This window comes from Lonchura striata, chromosome 12, assembly GCF_050655825.1.
Source record: "Lonchura striata isolate lonStrDom1 chromosome 12, ASM5065582v1, whole genome shotgun sequence".
In the NCBI taxonomy this organism is placed as follows: domain Eukaryota; kingdom Metazoa; phylum Chordata; class Aves; order Passeriformes; family Estrildidae; genus Lonchura; species Lonchura striata.
The window spans coordinates 15,756,424-15,775,741 of NC_140714.1; the positions used below are offsets into that span (position 1 = coordinate 15,756,424).

Genomic DNA, 19,318 nt, shown 5'->3' on the forward strand with positions numbered 1-19,318 from the left:
GTTCTCTGAAACTTGATATGACTGGTGTGCCACCTTCCTCCCTGTTTGAGAGATTCAGGGCATGACAACAAGCTTTTTCACCACTCAGCAAAAACCCCAATGCCTTCTCAAAGCATGCCTTCCAGAATTCCTGAGATGCAAGCATGAGTTACCGCTCATTAATCTACCACAGCCTTGGCAAGCAGAAATGAAGATCAAAATGCTGCTGCCTACTTACTGACTTCTGCTGCTGAAAATCCCCTGCGTCCTGACCTTCGTTACACCACAATGATCTACAGTGCCTGCCAGAAGCTCTTCCTTAGAAATGGCACTGTGAGAAGGGTTCTGTTGTTACCTTTTGTGATGCCTAACTCTTGTTTGTCTCCAGAGAAGGAAAACTTGAAAGCACTCTACTCCTGAGCTGTGTCGTTCTTGGGCAAAGGTCCAAAATGGTCATCTGGGGCAGAGTCCTGTGCATCCTCTTTGTCCCGGGGTATTTCCACAGTCTTTTCTGGTTTGTTCTTTGAAGCTCCAAACAAGTCTTTTAAATCAGCAGCAATACAGTAATCTGATTTCTTCAGATTACTGTATTGCTTACAGTAGTCTGGGTTCTTCAGACACTTGAGGCAGTGTCTCGCTCTCTTCTTTCTCCTTTCTTTTGGCTTTACTGAAATGAGATTGTTCAAGGATAGCAAAACAGCACACGTCCTTTCCAAAGACAGCTTCCCAAGGAGCACCTTACTCTGAACGTCTCCCTAACCATATCCAAGCCCATTAAGGAGAGGTTCACTCAAGAGTGAGTAGTGGGGAAACATCTCAGCTTGGAGTCAAAAGGCCGGAACAAGAGTCCTTTCTCATTAGCCACATCATTTAAGTGACTTTTCACTTAATACATGGGAAGACAGAAATCAAGGGATTTAGCACAAGACTACTTTCCTGCCAGTAGAAATGATAAGATCTAATGCAGTTTTCTCACAGACCTGCAAATCGCAAGGTCCCTGTACTGACCGTTCTCACCTTCACTTCCGACAGCGAAGAGATGGACTAGAAAGAAAAGATGAGGCTACGTGCTGCTGTTGGAGGTCCCATTTGAGGCCCGACGCCTCTGGCGGGAGCGGTTGCTCCTGCGGGAGCTCCCTGACAGTGTTCCCGTGCGCCTGGGCCACTCAGCACTTGCTGCTCTCCTCCTGCTCCTGTCCTGGCGACTCCTGGACCGGAGAGGTTGATCCGAGGCCCGGCGCTGCAGGCGGGAGCGGCTGCGTCTGCGGGATGCCCCTGATGGAGTCTCCCTTTGCCTGGGCCTCTCAGTCCTTGGTGTTGTCCTGTGGCTGCTGTCACGGCGACTCCTGGACCGGAGAGGTTGATCCGAGGCCCTGCGCTGCAGGCGGGAGCGGCTGCGTCTGCGGGATGCCCCTGATGGAGTCTCCCTTTGCCTGGGCCTCTCAATCCTTGGTGTTGTCCTGTGGCTGCTGTCACGGCGACTCCTGGACCGGAGAGGTTGATCCGAGGCCCGGCGCTGCAGGCGGGAGCGGCTGCGTCTGCGGGATGCCCCTGATGGAGTCTCCCTTTGCCTGGGCCTCTCAGTCCTTGGTGTTGTCCTGTGGCTGCTCTCATGGCGACTCCTGGACCGGAGAGCTTGATCCGAGGCCCGGCGCTGCAGGCGGGAGCAGCTGCGTCTGCGGGATGCCCCTGATGGAGTCTCCCTTTGCCTGGGCCTCTCAATCCTTGGTGCTGTGCTGTGGCTGCTGTCACGGCGACTCCTGGACCGGACAGGTGGACTTAGGGCCCGATGTTCCTGGCGGGAGCGGCTGCGTCTGGGGGATGCCTGTGAAGGTGTCTCCCTTCGCCTGGGCCTCTCCCTCCTTCGTCTTGTCCTGCTGCACCAGTGACAGCGACTCCTCGATCGGACTGGCCCATCTGGGGCCCGACCTTGCTGGTGGGAGCGGGTGCGCCCGCGGCCGGGCCCAGCATGTCTGGAATGGCCCCTGTCCTCAAGCTCAGGGGTGCTGCTGTTCGTTGACCTTGATGTGCTGGGGCTGCTGGTGTCCAGCGAGGGAGATGGCAGAGACTGCTGCCGTGCTGTGCATTGCTGGCTGCTGCGACTGCTGGTCACTGCAGATGAAGCCTGGGGATCCTGCCCCGATGGCACCGGGCCATGGGAGCTGGGGCTAATGGCTTCAGATTCTGCAGAGCTGTGAGCAGGCTCCAGTCCTGACTGACTGGTCGGGCTGGGGCCACTGAGCTCTGGCTCATCCCTGGGAGCTGTAAGGGCAAGCAGGAATGTCAAAGAGCACCCAGGCCCAAGGCAAGCCTGGCCAGAGCAAAACCCCAGCCCTTCAGGAGCAGACGGGCTCTGCCAGGCCCAGCCTGGGCACTGCCCCCAGCCCAGGGACACCGGGTGCTTTGCCTCATACCCGTTTCAAGACCAGCACAGCTGTCACACTCCCAGCTCTGTACGCTGTTTCTCAGGCCGGAGCATCGCCTGTGGGTGCCCTCAGCAGCACAGGAGGAGCACACGAGCAGTTCCCAGGGCCTGGGGAAGCAAATGGGTTTATGGCACTGAGGACAAAGTGATTGTCTGGCCAAGCTCTTCTAGTTCTTTTCTCTTTGAGCCCTTGAAGTGACACGGGTACCCTGCAGAGCCTCAGGTGCAGCTCCCCAACTTACCCCTCTTCCTCTGCCTCGTCCCTGCCTCCCGGGTAAAGGCAATCCCTGGCATTGCACCTGCTGTGCCACTCTCCTAGATCCACAAAGTCATCGTCGTCCTCCCATGTTGGCAGTCTGATGGAGAAAGGAAAAGCTGATGAGTTTCTGCTGCCATCCCCTCACGGAGGTACAGGTTGTCCCTGCTCTTCCTCCCGTACTTTTCCAAGGCGTGTGTGAAGATGAAGCCCAGACTCACGGGACAGGGCAGCGCCAGGACTGCTGGGGTAGGGCCTGGCACAGCACAGACCTTGCACCTCCTGTCCTGTGAGGCAGGCAGAAGGACACCAACCTGAAGGGGATTCGGATCCCCAGCCTGAACATTTCGACAACGAATGCCTCCTCGTCTCTGCATATGGGGCACTGGAAGTATAAAACACCAGCACGCGTGGCTTGTTCCTGCAGGGCAAACAGAAGCAGGCTGAGCAAGGCCCTGGTGCTGCTGAGCACCTGCTGTGCCCTGGGGCTGAGGGAAGGGCTCCTACCTGGATGCAGTCCCTGTGGAACCAGGCCCCTTTGCACACTGGGCACACCAAGGTTCTGAAAGTTTTTCTATCCTCCACTGGTTCCAAGCAGATGAGACAATGGGTGCCCGGCTCTGGAGTCGCCTCCACGTCCTGCCTTGGACGGTGCACAGGGCAGAAGGACCTGCAGGAAAATGGATGGGCAAAGTGAGAAATGTTGGATCTTCCGCCAGAGGTGACCAGGAGTGGGGAGGAGGTACCTGTAATATAGAATATACTGCGTGACGCAGCCGCCCTCCTTGGCACAGGGCAGGTGGAACCATCTGTCACAGCCCTCCATGCAGCACATGATGGTTGCCCCGCTGTGGCCACAGACGCAGCAGCGCTGGAAAGAGCCAAGCAGCCCCATCAGCAGCAGCCTCGGGGCCTCCCCAGGCAGCCCCAGCGCTCCGGGCAGGGCGCAGGATGTGGCCGCTGCTGGGTCTCAGCCCACAGAGCCGTCTGGTGGAGGAGGGGGGCTCCCGTGCCAGAGCCTCTGTGCAGCTGCTGGCAGCCAGACTTTGTCCCACTGCCGCCCGGAAGGGCAGGCCTTTCCTTCCAAGTGTCTGGGCTAAGCTCTGGCAAACCTCACCTGGCACAAATCTCCCTGCTTGCGTCAGGCTCTCACCTTTTGTGCTGCCCGCCGCACTGCAATTTGGATATCTCGAGGAAGAAATCCCATGAGTCCAAGATGCTTGTTCTCTTGACGATGAAGTAGAGTGGCAAACAACTGCAGCAGAGGGGAGGAGCAGATGAGGAGAGAGGGGCAGGAACTGCCCATTGCAATGGTAGAAGGAGTTCCCGGAGCCACTCACCAGGCAGTACCAGTGGGCACAGAGCCCGCCCTTCTCCAGTTTGTCACCGCAGATGTCCGGGTCAGCCTCTGCACGGCGACACAGCATGCACACTGCAGGGCACAGAGCCAATGGCAGAGGGCATGAGCACCTCTGCGGGGCTCTTTGGCTGCAGCAGCATCGGCCCCAAGGGCTGCTCTGTCCCTGCCTGCCTGCCTGGCTGATGGGCAGGGCTGGAGGCCTTGGAGAGCAGGGGCCATTGCGGGCACGGGTGTCCCAAGAGCTGCCCCCTGGCCCAGCTGGGCCCCACTTGGGGAGGAAGGAGGCTCCCAGCCGCGGCATGGCTGAGCAGCTCCTGCCTCCCCCTGCCTCTGCTCTGGGCCCCACACAACGCCTGCCACAGGAGCCCCTGGGCCCGGCTCTGGGAGGGCGGCTTTGCCCTCACCTGGCTCCCTGGCACCAGGGCCCTCCTGCTTGCTGTCACTCATGGCAGCCGTCAGTGGTGGGTCCCTGTCCAGAAACGCCAAAGTCTCCTCCAGGTGATGGTCCTCTCCCTGTCTGGGAGACAGAAGAGTGTGGGGAGTTTGCAGAACAGGCCCAGAGCCACGAGGGCACTAGTCCCTGCTGAGCCCTGCGTGAGCCCTGCTCCTGTCCGCCTTCTCCTCCCGTCGTCGCCTCGAGGAACACCGCAGTCCGCTCTGGCTGTTCCTCCGCTGATTCTGGGCAGGGAGAGGCAGGGGAGCCTGCAGCACAGGCCCAGAGCCCCGAGCTGTGGGGCTCCGCTGGTCCCTGAGCAGCAGCGTCCCTGCCCTGCCTTCTCCTCCCGTTGTCAGGTCGCACTGACACGCGGCCTGAGCCCAGCCTTCCCTTTTGTGACCTTGCTTGCACGGGTCACAATGGCCACTCTGACATCAGCATCGTGCAGCCAAAATTGGGGCGGCCATGGCCTCAGGTCCCTGGCAACCACTTGAGGCGGCCCTTTTGGGAACCCAGGTTCTGAGATGGGTGCGAAGGTTTGGCCAGCAGGAAACCCAGGCAGGGACTCCTGCAGCAAGTGCAGGGCCAAATGCCAGGCCCCGAGGCAGCCATGGGGCACTGCTCTGCTGCTGCTCTGCTGCTGCTCCTGCACGTTGCACACAGTCACAGAGCCACCTGCTCTGTCTCAACCCTGTTCAGCACTGGACAGTAGGACACAGTAAAATGTTCTCTTGGGTACATGATCGAATCATTCAAAGTTCCGCGTAAAAGCAACTCACATTCAATGGAAACACACAGAAAACCCCAAACCCTGCTACAAACCTGGAATTGACAGAAAAAGCAAAAGGTTCCTCTTCAGAAACACAGGCGAACATTTTGGCCCAATGCTTTTTCCCATTAGATCTTTGAAAGGATTTCCAAAGTAACATTGTTTGGCAACTTCTTCAAGGAACAAACAGGAAACGCTTCTGATGTCTAAGAGAAGATTTATTGGTTTGCTTTCCCTTTCTTTTTGGAATCCTTACGCTTCACCAGGCAGTCCAGAAAATTGTGAAAATCCAGCATAATGCTAGGGGAAGTTTCTGAATTCACGGTTTGTCTCAAAGACTATTTTACATACCAAGAAGGAACTGCTCCTGTAACATACAGAGGTGCAGTGGTTTCCCTGAATGGACATCACAAGATGACGTTATACACGCCTCTATACTAAAGAACTTCTGTTGCCTGGTAATTACAAACCTTCAAGCTCTTCTAGAGGCTTTCCTCTGTGCAACTTCACTAGGTCCCTCTCTGCTCAACTCTCAAGCATGCCCAGGTCTCGCTGAAGGGCAGCACAGCCTTGTGATTTTTTAACCTCCTGCTCCCGTTTCCGTCCCATCAGCAAACCTGCTGAGCGAGGGCTCCATCCCTTCCGCCAGGTCACTGGGGAATAGGGCAAACAAGGCTGGTCCCAGCAGGGCCCCCTGAGCTCACAGCTCTCTGAGTTTGGAGCTCCACTGTCCACTTCTCTACGCCACTGTCCCTGAGCTGCCCCGTGACCCTGATATGGGAGGCCGGGACAAAGCCTTGCTGAAGTCCCGGCTGACAACAGCTGTCAGAACTCAAAATGCCCCTCAGACATTTTTAGATGTTCCAAGTCCAAGTCAGAAGCATTTAAGACCCTAGCAGGCAACTAAAACCAGCTGTAATCTTAGATTTAAACCATAGAATAATTTACCAACCTTATAAAAAGAACAAAGAGGCACAAAAAATTTTAAGTATTATAGTAAAAGTAGTTGCAAAGTAAACAGAAGAATGTTTAAGTGCTATACAAGAAGATTTAAAGTCTTATACAGGGGGGTTTTAGTTTTATACATAAAAGTCAAAAGTTTTAAGATAAAGAGATTTAGGCCTATCCTGTCCTCCCTCTTTCTTCTTCCTTACCTCCATATTCTTAGTAATGTTAACACTCACAAATTAATTTAGAGTAAAAAAGCACCATTTAATATAAGTAATAAGCATTAAAGAAAAACTATAAACATTTAACACATAATGTACCATATAAAAAAATAACACCAACCCTGGGCAGGGGGGGAAAAGAAAAAAACAAGTCAGAAAAGACATCAAAGTATGTATGTGCCTTTACCTAAGCTACTAAGCAAACCACAACTACCCAAGAAGACAATCTTTTCAATAACTTACAATAAACTACTACTACCTTAAAACCAAACAACAAAAAACTTCCAAGCCTTTCTTTAAAAGCACAAATTAAAAGAAAAATTTTTCCACCACACAAAACCACCCCAACTTAAAATAAGCTCCAACAAACAGCCACTGCTCTCCCCTCACAAGCCCAGCCAGTCAGTGCAGCAGAGGTGGCTGTGAGATTGGTCAAGCATGGTTTTCTGTCGCTGTAGAGATGGACACAAGCCATACACATACACCTGTGCTGCGACAACAATGGCTTCTTCTTTATTACAAGTTGTTCTCAAGTTTTTATACCCCTAAGAAAGTGTGATCTTAAATCATTAGGTAGATCAAAAAAGCTCAAGATATTCAATGGACAGAGCAATAGCTTATTGTATTTTATTGGTACAAAGCATTTAATGTCCACAATTCATCGCAAATGTGTTTACCGCAAAGTATGAAGGCATGCATGCTGCTCACTAAGGCACGTATCCTCTAACTACAAGTAACCCCGATGTGTTTATCAGTTTCCATGCTAACAGCCTTGCTTTCTTCCTTGCCATGGAAAAACTTGTATTTTGCTAATTTCTCTTCTGCTAACTCAGTCATTTGCCCTGCAGAACAGCTGCTAAGCCCATCCACAGTTTTCCCTTCCTGTTATTCCACAGGCTTAGAGATGACATCCAAGAGGAGTCTTTCTGTCACCTTTCTGGGGATGGAGTGATGCTGATAGGGCTGCAGTTTGCTGGCTCCTTCTTGGTGCCCTTTTGGATGACTGCAGAGGCTTTCCTCCACAGCTCACGCCTCTCTCTGGGGGGTATCACCTTCCCTGAGACCTGCTGGCAGAGCAGCCTGAGCCAGAGGCAGGGGCAGAGATTCCCCTTGGCCCCAAAAGGGAAGGCTGGGCTCAGGCCGCGTGTCAGTGCGACCTGACAACGGGAGGAGAAGGCAGGGCAGGGACGCTGCTGCTCAGGGACCAGAGGAGCCCCACAGCTCGGGGCTCTGGGCCTGTGCTGCAGGCTCCCCTGCCTCTCCCTGCCCAGAATCAGCAGAGGAACAGCCAGAGCGGACTGCGGTGTTCCTCGAGGCGACGACGGGAGGAGAAGGCGGACAGGAGCAGGGCTCACGCAGGGCTCAGCAGGGACTAGTGCCCTCGTGGCTCTGGGCCTGTTCTGCAAACTCCCCACGCTCTTCTGTCTCCCAGACAGGGAGAGGACCAGCACCTGGAGGAGACTTTGGCGTTTCTGGACAGGGACCCACCGCTGACGGCTGCCATGAGTGACAGCAAGCAGGAGGGCCCTGGTGCCAGGGAGCCAGGTGAGGGCAAAGCCGCCCTCCCAGAGCCGGGCCCAGGGGCTCCTGTGGCAGGCGTTGTGTGGGGCCCAGAGCAGAGGCAGGGGGAGGCAGGAGCTGCTCAGCCATGCCGCGGCTGGGAGCCTCCTTCCTGCCCAAGTGGGGCCCAGCTGGGCCAGGGGGCAGCTCTTGGGACACCCGTGCCCGCAACGGCCCCTGCTCTCCAAGGCCTCCAGCCCTGCCCATCAGCCAGGCAGGCAGGCAGGGACAGAGCAGCCCTTGGGGCCGATGCTGCTGCAGCCAAAGAGCCCCGCAGAGGTGCTCATGCCCTCTGCCATTGGCTCTGTGCCCTGCAGTGTGCATGCTGTGTCGCCGTGCAGAGGCTGTCCCCTGTGCTTCCCCAAGCGCTGCCACCAGCTCCTGTGCTGCTGCTGATTCTCTGCCCAGCCCACCCACGGGCACTGCTGGAGCCTCACACCCACCACAGCCAGCTGGGGTGTGACAGCTCTGCTGCTATGGGCACGGCTCCGGGCAAAGCAGCCGCGTGTCCCTGGGCTGGGGACAGTGCCCAGGTCGGGCTTGGCAGAGCCCGTCTGCTCCTGGAGAGCCGGGGCCAGTGCCCAGGTGTGCCCTGGCCCGGCTCTGGGGCACCTTTGTCTTTCCTGCTTGCCCTTAGAGCCGCCAGGGATGAGCCAGAGCTCAATGGCCACAGCCTGGCCGGGCAGTCAGGACTGGAGCCTTCCCGTGGCTCTCCAGCACCCAAGACCATCAGCCCCAGCTCGGAAACACTGCCGAACAGGGTTCGCCAATTTTTTTTCCTCTTAGATCTTTGAAAGGATTTTGAAAGTAACATTGTTTGACCACTTCTTCAAGGAACAAACGTGGCCCTTTTCTATTCATTAAAGAGTTTATTGGTTTCCCTGCACTTTCTTTTTCGTATCCTTCTGCTTCCTTCAGCATTCTGGGAAATAATGAAAATCGAACAAATTCTTCTGAGAAGTTTCTGAATCCACTATTAGGAGAAGTCTCTAAATTCACTCCTTCTCTTAAATACATCCTTTACATACAGTTAAGTAGCTGCTCCTGTAACATACAAAGATGTAATGGTTTACCTGACTGGACAACACAACATGATGTTATACACACCGGTACACTAAAACACTTTTGTTCCTGGGGAGTTGCAAAGTTGCAGGCTCTTCTTGAGGTCCTGAATTAATTCTGCCTGCCCATTCATACCTGCATTTCCTCCCCATGCTCAGCTTTCACCTACAGTTCCCAGGGAACAGATGTTACATACTCACCTCAAGCAATAATCTACGTCGGTCTTCCCAACCCTCTTTTTCTTCATTGAGCTCTAATGACCTACAAAATAACTTTGGGCCCTCTGCACAAAAATAAAAAAAAAGAAGAACCTATTAATTAGGCTTAACAACTTTTCAATTTTGCTGCTGCTTCTAATAATCACGGACAACACAGCAATAAAGTCAGGAGTCAATTCTTCACATCCTTCCTGTTCTCTTGCCCCCCACCAGACGCTGTCTCCCAACAGAAATGTTCCCTCCTGCAGCCTGGTGTCTGCGGGACAATGAAAGGCAGCAGCAGTTTTCCTCAGCATGCTGCAGTGTAAATTGCAGTGAAATAGCCGCTGTTTCATTAGAAGCTCAGCACCAGGATCACACATCTTCCCCCAGAACTGGGGCCTGCTGAGGACTGAGCTCTCCATTTTAACACCCCCTGCAAATCAGACAGGCTGGAAGAGTGCTGGGCACTATATGAACACAGCAATGCATTCCTGCAGTGTTATCAAATCAGTCTCGAGAAATGCACATCATTTAAGCCTGTCTTAAGACTATTCTACAAAACACATAACAAGCAATTGTTTTGCTGGCCTCTGCAACTCTTGGGGACTCTGCGTGTTTCCTTTGGTTGTTGTTTTCTTTGCGCCTACATACAAAATGCCCTGGATTCAGAAGGGAAAACCCCAGATTCATTAGGACAAAGAACCACAGGGACATATGGGGCTGACACGAACACTCAACATTCCTAGTGGTAACTCCAGAAAGACAGGAAAAAGTTAAACATTATATAAATACCTGAAAGGATCCAAAATGTCTAGGTAACCTGTCAAGTGGCTAATGTTTTGGTAAGCTCTAAAAGTCCAGATTCCTATTAGGCAATTATCTGAAAGAGAAGAAAGCCAGAAATCTGCTTGGCCTTTATTTTACCAGGACTTTCTCACGGGATTCTACCACAATTTTGAGCACAAGTAAGGATGCCAAAATTTGACTAGAAAACATTCCCAGGCAGGCAACATTTTTGCCTCCTCATGGAATTCCAGGAACAGTTTTAAAAAAATACAAAAGGGGGTGAAGAAATTCTGTCGCACCTCTTAGGCGTTCATCATCTTCAAAGAAGAAGACAACTCTAGCACTTTCTGTGCGTGGTAAAGAAACGAACCTAGACAAGTACAAAGGGATTTTAGCATCCAAAATTGTTATATCAAATTTCATGAACGCAAGTTAAAACTGCAGTGCTTCAGAGAAATGGTACACATTGAAAAGCTTTATTCCCTAGTAACCAAATAGAGCCTTCTATTAAAAAAATAAACCACTTCTTAAAAGAAAACTGGCTGTGTCTTTGGCTTCTGGCCAAACTCAGTTTGGAGTTGGTCAAAGCAAGATGAGCCCATTAATTTCTTGCGCTCAACGTCTCTCTTTTCATATTCAACTTCACATCACATGGGCTGCTGGGAGTTTTGGCTCTGGGCAGCACAAATGGTTTTCCAAGATTACTTGCATTGCTCAGAGGTGTGCAATCTCAGTTTCCCATTCCCTGAGTGCTGCTATTAATATTCCCATAGCATCCAACTACTACAGGCAAGTAGACAACAAATAGAAGTGGAACTTGCATTTCTTGGTCCGTTTCAGTGTCTCACGTCTCAGGCTCATCATCACCCTCAGAACTGCCGTCTTGGAAACGAGAATCCTCTTGCCTTGTGACTTTTACCAGCTTTACTGTTCCAAGTCAGCAAGACTCTGCAATAACAGCACCAAAAAGGAAACAAAGCCACATCCAGATTATTCCTCCACTTATCAGGAAGGATTCCTCCTTTCAAGACAAATACTTACCGTGGAGAAGACAGATGTAGGAAGGACAGAATCTGCTCCTGCCAGATTTTCTGAGCTACATCTCTGCTCCAGGATTTTCCTCTCTGTTCTCGGGATCTCTGCTGTATTCTTAAACACTTTGCGTTGCATTCAGAAGACACTGAATACCTTCTGAATTCAGCACAACTGTGGAGGACTCCTTGCTTTGTGTTGTTGCGTTGGGTTTTTTTTAAATTTTGGATAAGTTCACATGGTTTCTTTTCTCTCCTACAGGCCTGTTAGTCGATTTAATGTTCTTTCATCTTCTTTTCATAAGGCCTCATTTTATCTAAGCTTAGAACACTGCAACGATCATTTGTCATTCAGTTTCCTTTTTCTAAAGGTCCAAGAATAGAACTCGGTAACAAAGAGAATGTTCATGGATTTTGAGGTCAACTCCAGAATTTTGCTCCTCCCTCTCCATTAACACACATTTCCTTTAAAATCTTGTTGGGTTCTCTGAAACTTGATATGACTGGTGTGCCACCTTCCTCCCTGTTTGAGAGATTCAGGGCATGACAACAAGCTTTTTCACCACTCAGCAAAAACCCCAATGCCTTCTCAAAGCATGCCTTCCAGAATTCCTGAGATGCAAGCATGAGTTACCGCTCATTAATCTACCACAGCCTTGGCAAGCAGAAATGAAGATCAAAATGCTGCTGCCTACTTACTGACTTCTGCTGCTGAAAATCCCCTGCGTCCTGACCTTCGTTACACCACAATGCTCTACAGTGCCTGCCAGAAGCTCTTCCTTAGAAATGGCACTGTGAGAAGGGTTCTGTTGTTACCTTTTGTGATGCCTAACTCTTGTTTGTCTCCAGAGAAGGAAAACTTGAAAGCACTCTACTCCTGAGCTGTGTCGTTCTTGGGCAAAGGTCCAAAATGGTCATCTGGGGCAGAGTCCTGTGCATCCTCTTTGTCCCGGGGTATTTCCACAGTCTTTTCTGGTTTGTTCTTTGAAACTCCAAACAAGTCTTTTAAATCAGCAGCAATACAGTAATCTGATTTCTTCAGATTACTGTATTGCTTACAGTAGTCTGGGTTCTTCAGACACTTGAGGCAGTGTCTCGCTCTCTTCTTTCTCCTTTCTTTTGGCTTTACTGAAATGAGATTGTTCAAGGATAGCAAAACAGCACACGTCCTTTCCAAAGACAGCTTCCCAAGGAGCACCTTACTCTGAACGTCTCCCTAACCATATCCAAGCCCATTAAGGAGAGGTTCACTCAAGAGTCAGTAGTGGGGAAACATCTCAGCTTGGAGTCAAAAGGCCGGAACAAGAGTCCTTTCTCATTAGCCACATCATTTAAGTGACTTTTCACTTAATACATGGGAAGACAGAAATCAAGGGATTTAGCACAAGACTACTTTCCTGCCAGTAGAAATGATAAGATCTAATGCAGTTTTCTCACAGACCTGCAAATCGCAAGGTCCCTGTACTGACCGTTCTCACCTTCACTTCCGACAGCGAAGAGATGGACTAGAAAGAAAAGATGAGGCTACGTGCTGCTGTTGGAGGTCCCATTTGAGGCCCGACGCCTCTGGCGGGAGCAGTTGCTCCTGCGGGAGCTCCCTGACAGTGTTCCCGTGCGCCTGGGCCACTCAGCACTTGCTGCTCTCCTCCTGCTCCTGTCCTGGCGACTCCTGGAACGGACAGGTTGATCCGAGGCCCGGTGCTGCAGGCGGGAGCGGCTGCGTCGGCGGGATGCCCCTGATGGAGTCTCCCTTTGCCTGGGCCTCTCAGTCCTTGGTGTTGTCCTGTGGCTGCTGCCACGGCGACTCCTGGACCGGAGAGGTTGATCCGAGGCCCGGCGCTGCAGGCGGGAGCGGCTGCATCTGCGGGATGCCCCTGATGGAGTCTCCCTTTGCCTGGGCCTCTCAATCCTTGGTGTTGTCCTGTGGCTGCTCTCATGGCGACTCCTGGACCGGAGAGCTTGATCCGAGGCCCGGCGCTGCAGGCGGGAGCGGCTGCGTCTGCGGGATGCCCCTGATGGAGTCTCCCTTTGCCTGGGCCTCTCAATCCTTGGTGCTGTGCTGTGGCTGCTGTCACGGCGACTCCTGGACCGGACAGGTGGACTTAGGGCCCGACGTTCCTGGCGGGATCGGCTGCGTCTGGGGAATGCCTGTGAAGGTGTCTCCCTTCGCCTGGGCCTCTCCCTCCTTCGTCTTGTCCTGCTGCACCTGTGACAGCGACTCCTCGATCGGACTGGCCCATCTGGGGCCCGACCTTGCTGGCGGGAGCGGGTGCGCCTGCGGCTGGGCCCAGCATGTCTGGAATGGCCCCTGTCCTCAAGCTCAGGGGTGCTGCTGTTCGTTGACCTTGATGTGCTGGGGCTGCTGGTGTCCAGCGAGGGAGATGGCAGAGACTGCTGCCGTGCTATGCATTGCTGGCTGCTGCGGCTGCTGGTCACTGCAGATGAAGCCTGGGGATCCTGCCCCGATGGCACCGGGCCATGGGAGCTGGGGCTGATGGCCTCAGATTCTGCAGAGCTGTGAGCAGGCTCCAGTCCTGACTGACTGGTCGGGCTGGGGCCACTGAGCTCTGGCTCATCCCTGGGAGCTGTAAGGGCAAGCAGGAATGTCAAAGAGCACCCAGGCCCAAGGCAAGCCTGGCCAGAGCAAAACCCCAGCCCTTCAGGAGCAGACGGGCTCTGCCAGGTCCAGCCTAGGCACTGCCCCCAGCCCAGGGACACCGGGTGCTTTGCCTCATACCCGTTTCAAGACCAGCACAGCTGTCACACTCCCAGCTCTGTACACTGTTTCTCAGGCCGGAGCAGCGCCTGTGGGTGCCCTCAGCAGCACAGGAGGAGCACACGAGCAGTTCCCAGGGCCTGGGGAAGCAAATGGGTTTATGGCACTGAGGACAAAGTGATTGTCTGGCCAAGCTCTTCTAGTTCTTTTCTCTTTGAGCCCTTGAAGTGACACGGGTACCCTGCAGAGCCTCAGGTGCAGCTCCCCAACTTACCCCTCTTCCTCTGCCTCGTCCCTGCCTCCCGGGTAAAGGCAATCCCTGGCATTGCACCTGCTGTGCCACTCTCCTAGATCCACAAAGTCATCGTCGTCCTCCCATGTTGGCAGTCTGATGGAGAAAGGAAAAGCTGATGAGTTTCTGCTGCCATCCCCTCACAGAGGTACAGGTTGTCCCTGCTCTTCCTCCCGTACTTTTCCAAGGCGTGTGTGAAGCTGAAGCCCAGACTCACGGGACAGGGCAGCGCCAGGACTGCTGGGATAGGGCCTGGCACAGCACAGACCTTGCACCTCCTGTACCATGAGGCAGGCAGAAGGACACCAACCTGAAGGGGATTCGGATCCCCAGCATGAACATTTCGACAACGAATGCCTCCTCGTCTCTGCATATGGGGCACTGGAAGTATAAAACACCAGCACGCGTGGCTTGTTCCTGCAGGGCAAACAGAAGCAGGCTGAGCAAGGCCCTGGTGCTGCTGAGCACCTGCTGTGCCCTGGGGCTGAGGGAAGGGCTCCTACCTGGATGCAGTCCCTGTGGAACCAGGCCCCTTTGCACACTGGGCACACCAAGGTTCTGAAAGTCTTTCTATCCTCCACTGGTTCCAAGCAGATGAGACAATGGGTGCCCGGCTCTGGAGTCGCCTCCACGTCCTGCCTTGGACGGTGCACAGGGCAGAAGGACCTGCAGGAAAATGAATGGGCAAAGTGAGAAATGTTGGATCTTCCGCCAGGGGTGACCAGGAGTGGGGAGGAGGTACCTGTAATATAGAATATACTGCGTGACGCAGCCGCCCTCCTTGGCACAGGGCAGGTGGAACCATCTGTCACAGCTCTGCCTGCAGCACATGATGGTTGCCCCGCTCTGGCCACAGACGCAGCAGCGCTGGAAAGAGCCAAGCAGCCCCATCAGCAGCAGCCTCGGGGCTTCCCCAGGCAGCCCCAGCGCTCCGGGCAGGGCGCAGGATGTGGCCGCTGCTGGGTCTCAGCCCACAGAGCCGTCTGGTGGAGGAGGGGGGCTCCCGTGCCAGAGCCTCTGTGCAGCTGCTGGCAGCCAGACTTTGTCCCACTGCCGCCTGGAAGGGCAGGCCTTTCCTTCCAAGTGTCTGGGCTAAGCTCTGGCAAACCTCACCTGGCACAAATCTCCCTGCTTGTGTCGGACTCTCACCTTTTGTGCTGCCCGCCGCACTGCAATTTGGATATCTCGAGGAAGAAATCCCATGAGTCCAAGATGCTTGTTCTCTTGACGATGAAGTAGAGTGGCAAACAACTGCAGCAGAGGGGAGGAGCAGATGAGGAGAGAGGGGCAGGAACTGCCCATTGCAATGGTAGAAGGAGTTCCTGGAGCCACTCACCAGGCAGTACCAGTGGGCACAGAGCCCGCCCTTCTCCAGTTTGTCACCGCAGATGTCCGGGTCAGCCTCTGCACGGCGACACAGCATGCACACTGCAGGGCACAGAGCCAATGGCAGCGGGCATGAGCACCTCTGCGGAGCTCTTTGGCTGCAGCAGCATCGGCCCCAAGGGCTGCTCTGTCCCTGCCTGCCTGCCTGGCTGATGGGCAGGGCTGGAGGCCTTGGAGAGCAGGGGCCATTGCGGGCACGGGTGTCCCAAGAGCTGCCCCCTGGCCCAGCTGGGCCCCACTTGGGCAGGAAGGAGGCTCCCAGCCGCGGCATGGCTGAGCAGCTCCTGCCTCCCCCTGCCTCTGCTCTGGGCCCCACACAACGCCTGCCACAGGAGCCCCTGGGCCCGGCTCTGGGAGGGCGGCTTTGCCCTCACCTGGCTCCCTGGCACCAGGGCCCTCCTGCTTGCTGTCACTCATGGCAGCCGTCAGCGGTGGGTCCCTGTCCAGAAACGCCAAAGTCTCCTCCAGGTGATGGTCCTCTCCCTGTCTGGGAGACAGAAGAGTGTGGGGAGTTTGCAGAACAGGCCCAGAGCCACGAGGGCACTAGTCCCTGCTGAGCCCTGCGTGAGCCCTGCTCCTGTCCGCCTTCTCCTCCCGTCGTCGCCTCGAGGAACACCGCAGTCCGCTCTGGCTGTTCCTCCGCTGATTCTGGGCAGGGAGAGGCAGGGGAGCCTGCAGCACAGGCCCAGAGCCCCGAGCTGTGGGGCTCCTCTGGTCCCTGAGCAGCAGCGTCCCTGCCCTGCCTTCTCCTCCTGTTGTCAGGTCGCACTGACAGGCGGCCTGAGCCCAGCCTTCCCTTTTGTGACCTTGCTTGCACGGGTCACAATGGCCACTCTGACATCAGCATCGTGCAGCCAAAATTGGGGCAGCCATGGCCTCAGGTCCCTGGCAACCACTTGAGGCGGCCCTTTTGGGAACCCAGGTTCTGAGATGGGTGCGAAGGTTTGGCCAGCAGGAAACCCAGGCAGGGACTCCTGCAGCAAGTGCAGGGCCAAATGCCAGGCCCCGAGGCAGCCATGGGGCACTGCTCTGCTGCTGCTCTGCTGCTGCTCCTGCACGTTGCACACAGTCACAGAGCCACCTGCTCTGTCTCAACCCTGTTCAGCACTGGACAGTAGGACACAGTAAAATGTTCTCTTGGGTACATGATCGAATCATTCAAAGTTCCGCGTAAAAGCAACTCACATTCAATGGAAACACACAGAAAACCCCAAACCCTGCTACAAACCTGGAATTGACACAAAAAACAAAAGGTTCCTCTTCAGAAACACAGGCGAACATTTTGGCCCAATGCTTTTTCCCATTAGATCTTTGAAAGGATTTCCAAAGTAACATTGTTTGGCAACTTCTTCAAGGAACAAACAGGAAACGCTTCTGATGTCTAAGAGAAGATTTATTGGTTTGCTTTCCCTTTCTTTTTGGAATCCTTACGCTTCACCAGGCAGTCCAGAAAATTGTGAAAATCCAGCATAATGCTAGGGGAAGTTTCTGAATTCACGGTTTGTCTCAAAGACTATTTTACATACCAAGAAGGAACTGCTCCTGTAACATACAGAGGTGCAGTGGTTTCCCTGAATGGACATCACAAGATGACGTTATACACGCCTCTATACTAAAGAACTTCTGTTGCCTGGTAATTACAAACCTTCAAGCTCTTCTAGAGGCTTTCCTCTGTGCAACTTCACTAGGTCCCTCTCTGCTCAACTCTCAAGCATGCCCAGGTCTCACTGAAGGGCAGCACAGCCTTGTGATTTTTTAACCTCCTGCTCCCGTTTCCGTCCCATCAGCAAACCTGCTGAGCGAGGGCTCCATCCCTTCTGCCAGGTCACTGGGGAATAGGGCAAACAAGGCTGGTCCCAGCAGGGCCCCCTGAGCTCACAGCTCTCTGAGTTTGGAGCTCCACTGTCCACTTCTCTACGCCACTGTCCCTGAGCTGCCCCGTGACCCTGATATGGGAGGCCGGGACAAAGCCTTGCTGAAGTCCCGGCTGACAACAGCTGTCAGAACTCAAAATGCCCCTCAGACATTTTTAGATGTTCCAAGTCCAAGTCAGAAGCATTTAAGACCCTAGCAGGCAACTAAAACCAGCTGTAATCTTAGATTTAAACCATAGAATAATTTACCAACCTTATAAAAAGAACAAAGAGGCACAAAAAATTTTAAGTATTATAGTAAAAGTAGTTGCAAAGTAAAAAGAAGAATGTTTAAGTGCTATACAAGAAGATTTAAAGTCTTATACAGGGGGGTTTTAGTTTTATACATAAAAGTCAAAAGTTTTAAGATAAAGAGATTTAGGCCTATCCTGTCCTCCCTCTTTCTTCTTCCTTACCTCCATATTCTTAGTAATGTTAACACTCACAAATTAATTTAGAGTAAAAAAGCACCATTTAATATAAGTAATAAGCATTAAAGAAAAACTATAAACATTTAACACATAATGTACCATATAAAAAAATAACACCAACCCTGGGCAGGGGGGGAAAAGAAAAAAACAAGTCAGAAAAGACATCAAAGTATGTATGTGCCTTTACCTAAGCTACTAAGCAAACCACAACTACCCAAGAAGACAATCTTTTCAATAACTTACAATAAACTTCCTTAAAACCAAACAACAAAAAACTTCCAAGCCTTTCTTTAAAAGCACAAATTAAAAGAAAAATTTTTCCACCACACAAAACCACCCCAACTTAAAATAAGCTCCAACAAACAGCCACTGCTCTCCCCTCACAAGCCCAGCCAGTCAGTGCAGCAGAGGTGGCTGTGAGATTGGTCAAGCATGGTTTTCTGTCGCTGTAGAGATGGACACAAGCCATACACATACACCTGTGCTGCGACAACAATGGCTTCTTCTTTATTACAAGTTGTTCTCAAGTTTTTATACCCCTAAGAAAGTGTGATCTTAAATCATTAGGTAGATCAAAAAAGCTCAAGATATTCAATGGACAGAGCAATAGCTTATTGTATTTTATTGGTACAAAGCATTTAATGTCCACAATTCATCGCAAATGTGTTTACCGCAAAGTATGAAGGCATGCATGCTGCTCACTAAGGCACGTATCCTCTAACTACAAGTAACCCCGATGTGTTTATCAGTTTCCATGCTAACAGCCTTGCTTTCTTCCTTGCCATGGAAAAACTTGTATTTTGCTAATTTCTCTTCTGCTAACTCAGTCATTTGCCCTGCAGAACAGCTGCTAAGCCCATCCACAGTTTTCCCTTCCTGTTATTCCACAGGCTTAGAGATGACATCCAAGAGGAGTCTTTCTGTCACCTTTCTGGGGATGGAGTGATGCTGATAGGGCTGCAGTTTGCTGGCTCCTTCTTGGTGCCCTTTTGGATGACTGCAGAGGCTTTCCTCCACAGCTCACGCCTCTCTCTGGGGGGTATCACCTTCCCTGAGACCTGCTGGCAGAGCAGCCTGAGCCAGAGGCAGGGGAAGAGATTCCCCTTGGCCCCAAAAGGGAAGGCTGGGCTCAGGCCGCGTGTCAGTGCGACCTGACAACGGGAGGAGAAGGCAGGGCAGGGACGCTGCTGCTCAGGGACCAGAGGAGCCCCACAGCTCGGGGCTCTGGGCCTGTGCTGCAGGCTCCCCTGCCTCTCCCTGCCCAGAATCAGCAGAGGAACAGCCAGAGCGGACTGCGGTGTTCCTTGAGGCGATGACGGGAGGAGAAGGCGGACAGGAGCAGGGCTCACGCAGGGCTCAGCAGGGACTAGTGCCCTCGTGGCTCTGGGCCTGTTCTGCAAACTCCCCACGCTCTTCTGTCTCCCAGACAGGGAGAGGACCAGCACCTGGAGGAGACTTTGGCGTTTCTGGACAGGGACCCACCGCTGACGGCTGCCATGAGTGACAGCAAGCAGGAGGGCCCTGGTGCCAGGGAGCCAGGTGAGGGC

At 53.1% G+C, this 19,318-nt stretch overlaps 2 protein-coding genes and 1 long non-coding RNA gene across 3 annotated transcripts; all 3 read right to left on the reverse strand.

Annotated features, from left to right (window-relative positions):
- Positions 1–553: 553 nt before the first annotated feature.
- LOC146766262 (E3 ubiquitin-protein ligase PHF7-like) lies at positions 554–4,467 on the reverse strand. Its single transcript, XM_085590658.1, has 10 exons — positions 4,425–4,467; positions 4,001–4,092; positions 3,814–3,915; positions 3,407–3,531; positions 3,168–3,330; positions 2,975–3,081; positions 2,647–2,760; positions 2,394–2,512; positions 1,746–2,241; positions 554–1,325 (listed from the first exon to the last, which is right to left on the reverse strand). Exons 1-10 carry the CDS (start codon positions 4,465–4,467, stop codon positions 1,043–1,045), a joined length of 1,644 nt encoding a protein of 547 aa, XP_085446784.1. The 3' UTR covers positions 554–1,042.
- Positions 4,468–8,803: 4,336 nt separating this feature from the next.
- Positions 8,804–12,054, reverse strand: LOC146766263 (uncharacterized). The gene is made up of 2 exons (XR_014958183.1): positions 9,217–12,054; positions 8,804–8,998 (listed from the first exon to the last, which is right to left on the reverse strand). It is a non-coding gene; the product is annotated as an uncharacterized LOC146766263 (long non-coding RNA).
- A 14-nt stretch (positions 12,055–12,068) lies between these two features.
- Positions 12,069–15,844, reverse strand: LOC146766264 (G2/M phase-specific E3 ubiquitin-protein ligase-like). The gene is made up of 10 exons (XM_085590659.1): positions 15,802–15,844; positions 15,378–15,469; positions 15,191–15,292; positions 14,784–14,908; positions 14,545–14,707; positions 14,352–14,458; positions 14,024–14,137; positions 13,771–13,889; positions 13,105–13,618; positions 12,069–12,834 (listed from the first exon to the last, which is right to left on the reverse strand). The coding sequence occupies exons 1-10, from the start codon at positions 15,842–15,844 to the stop codon at positions 12,558–12,560; spliced, it is 1,656 nt and encodes a 551-aa protein (XP_085446785.1). The 3' UTR covers positions 12,069–12,557.
- Between the last annotated feature and the right edge of the window lie 3,474 nt (positions 15,845–19,318).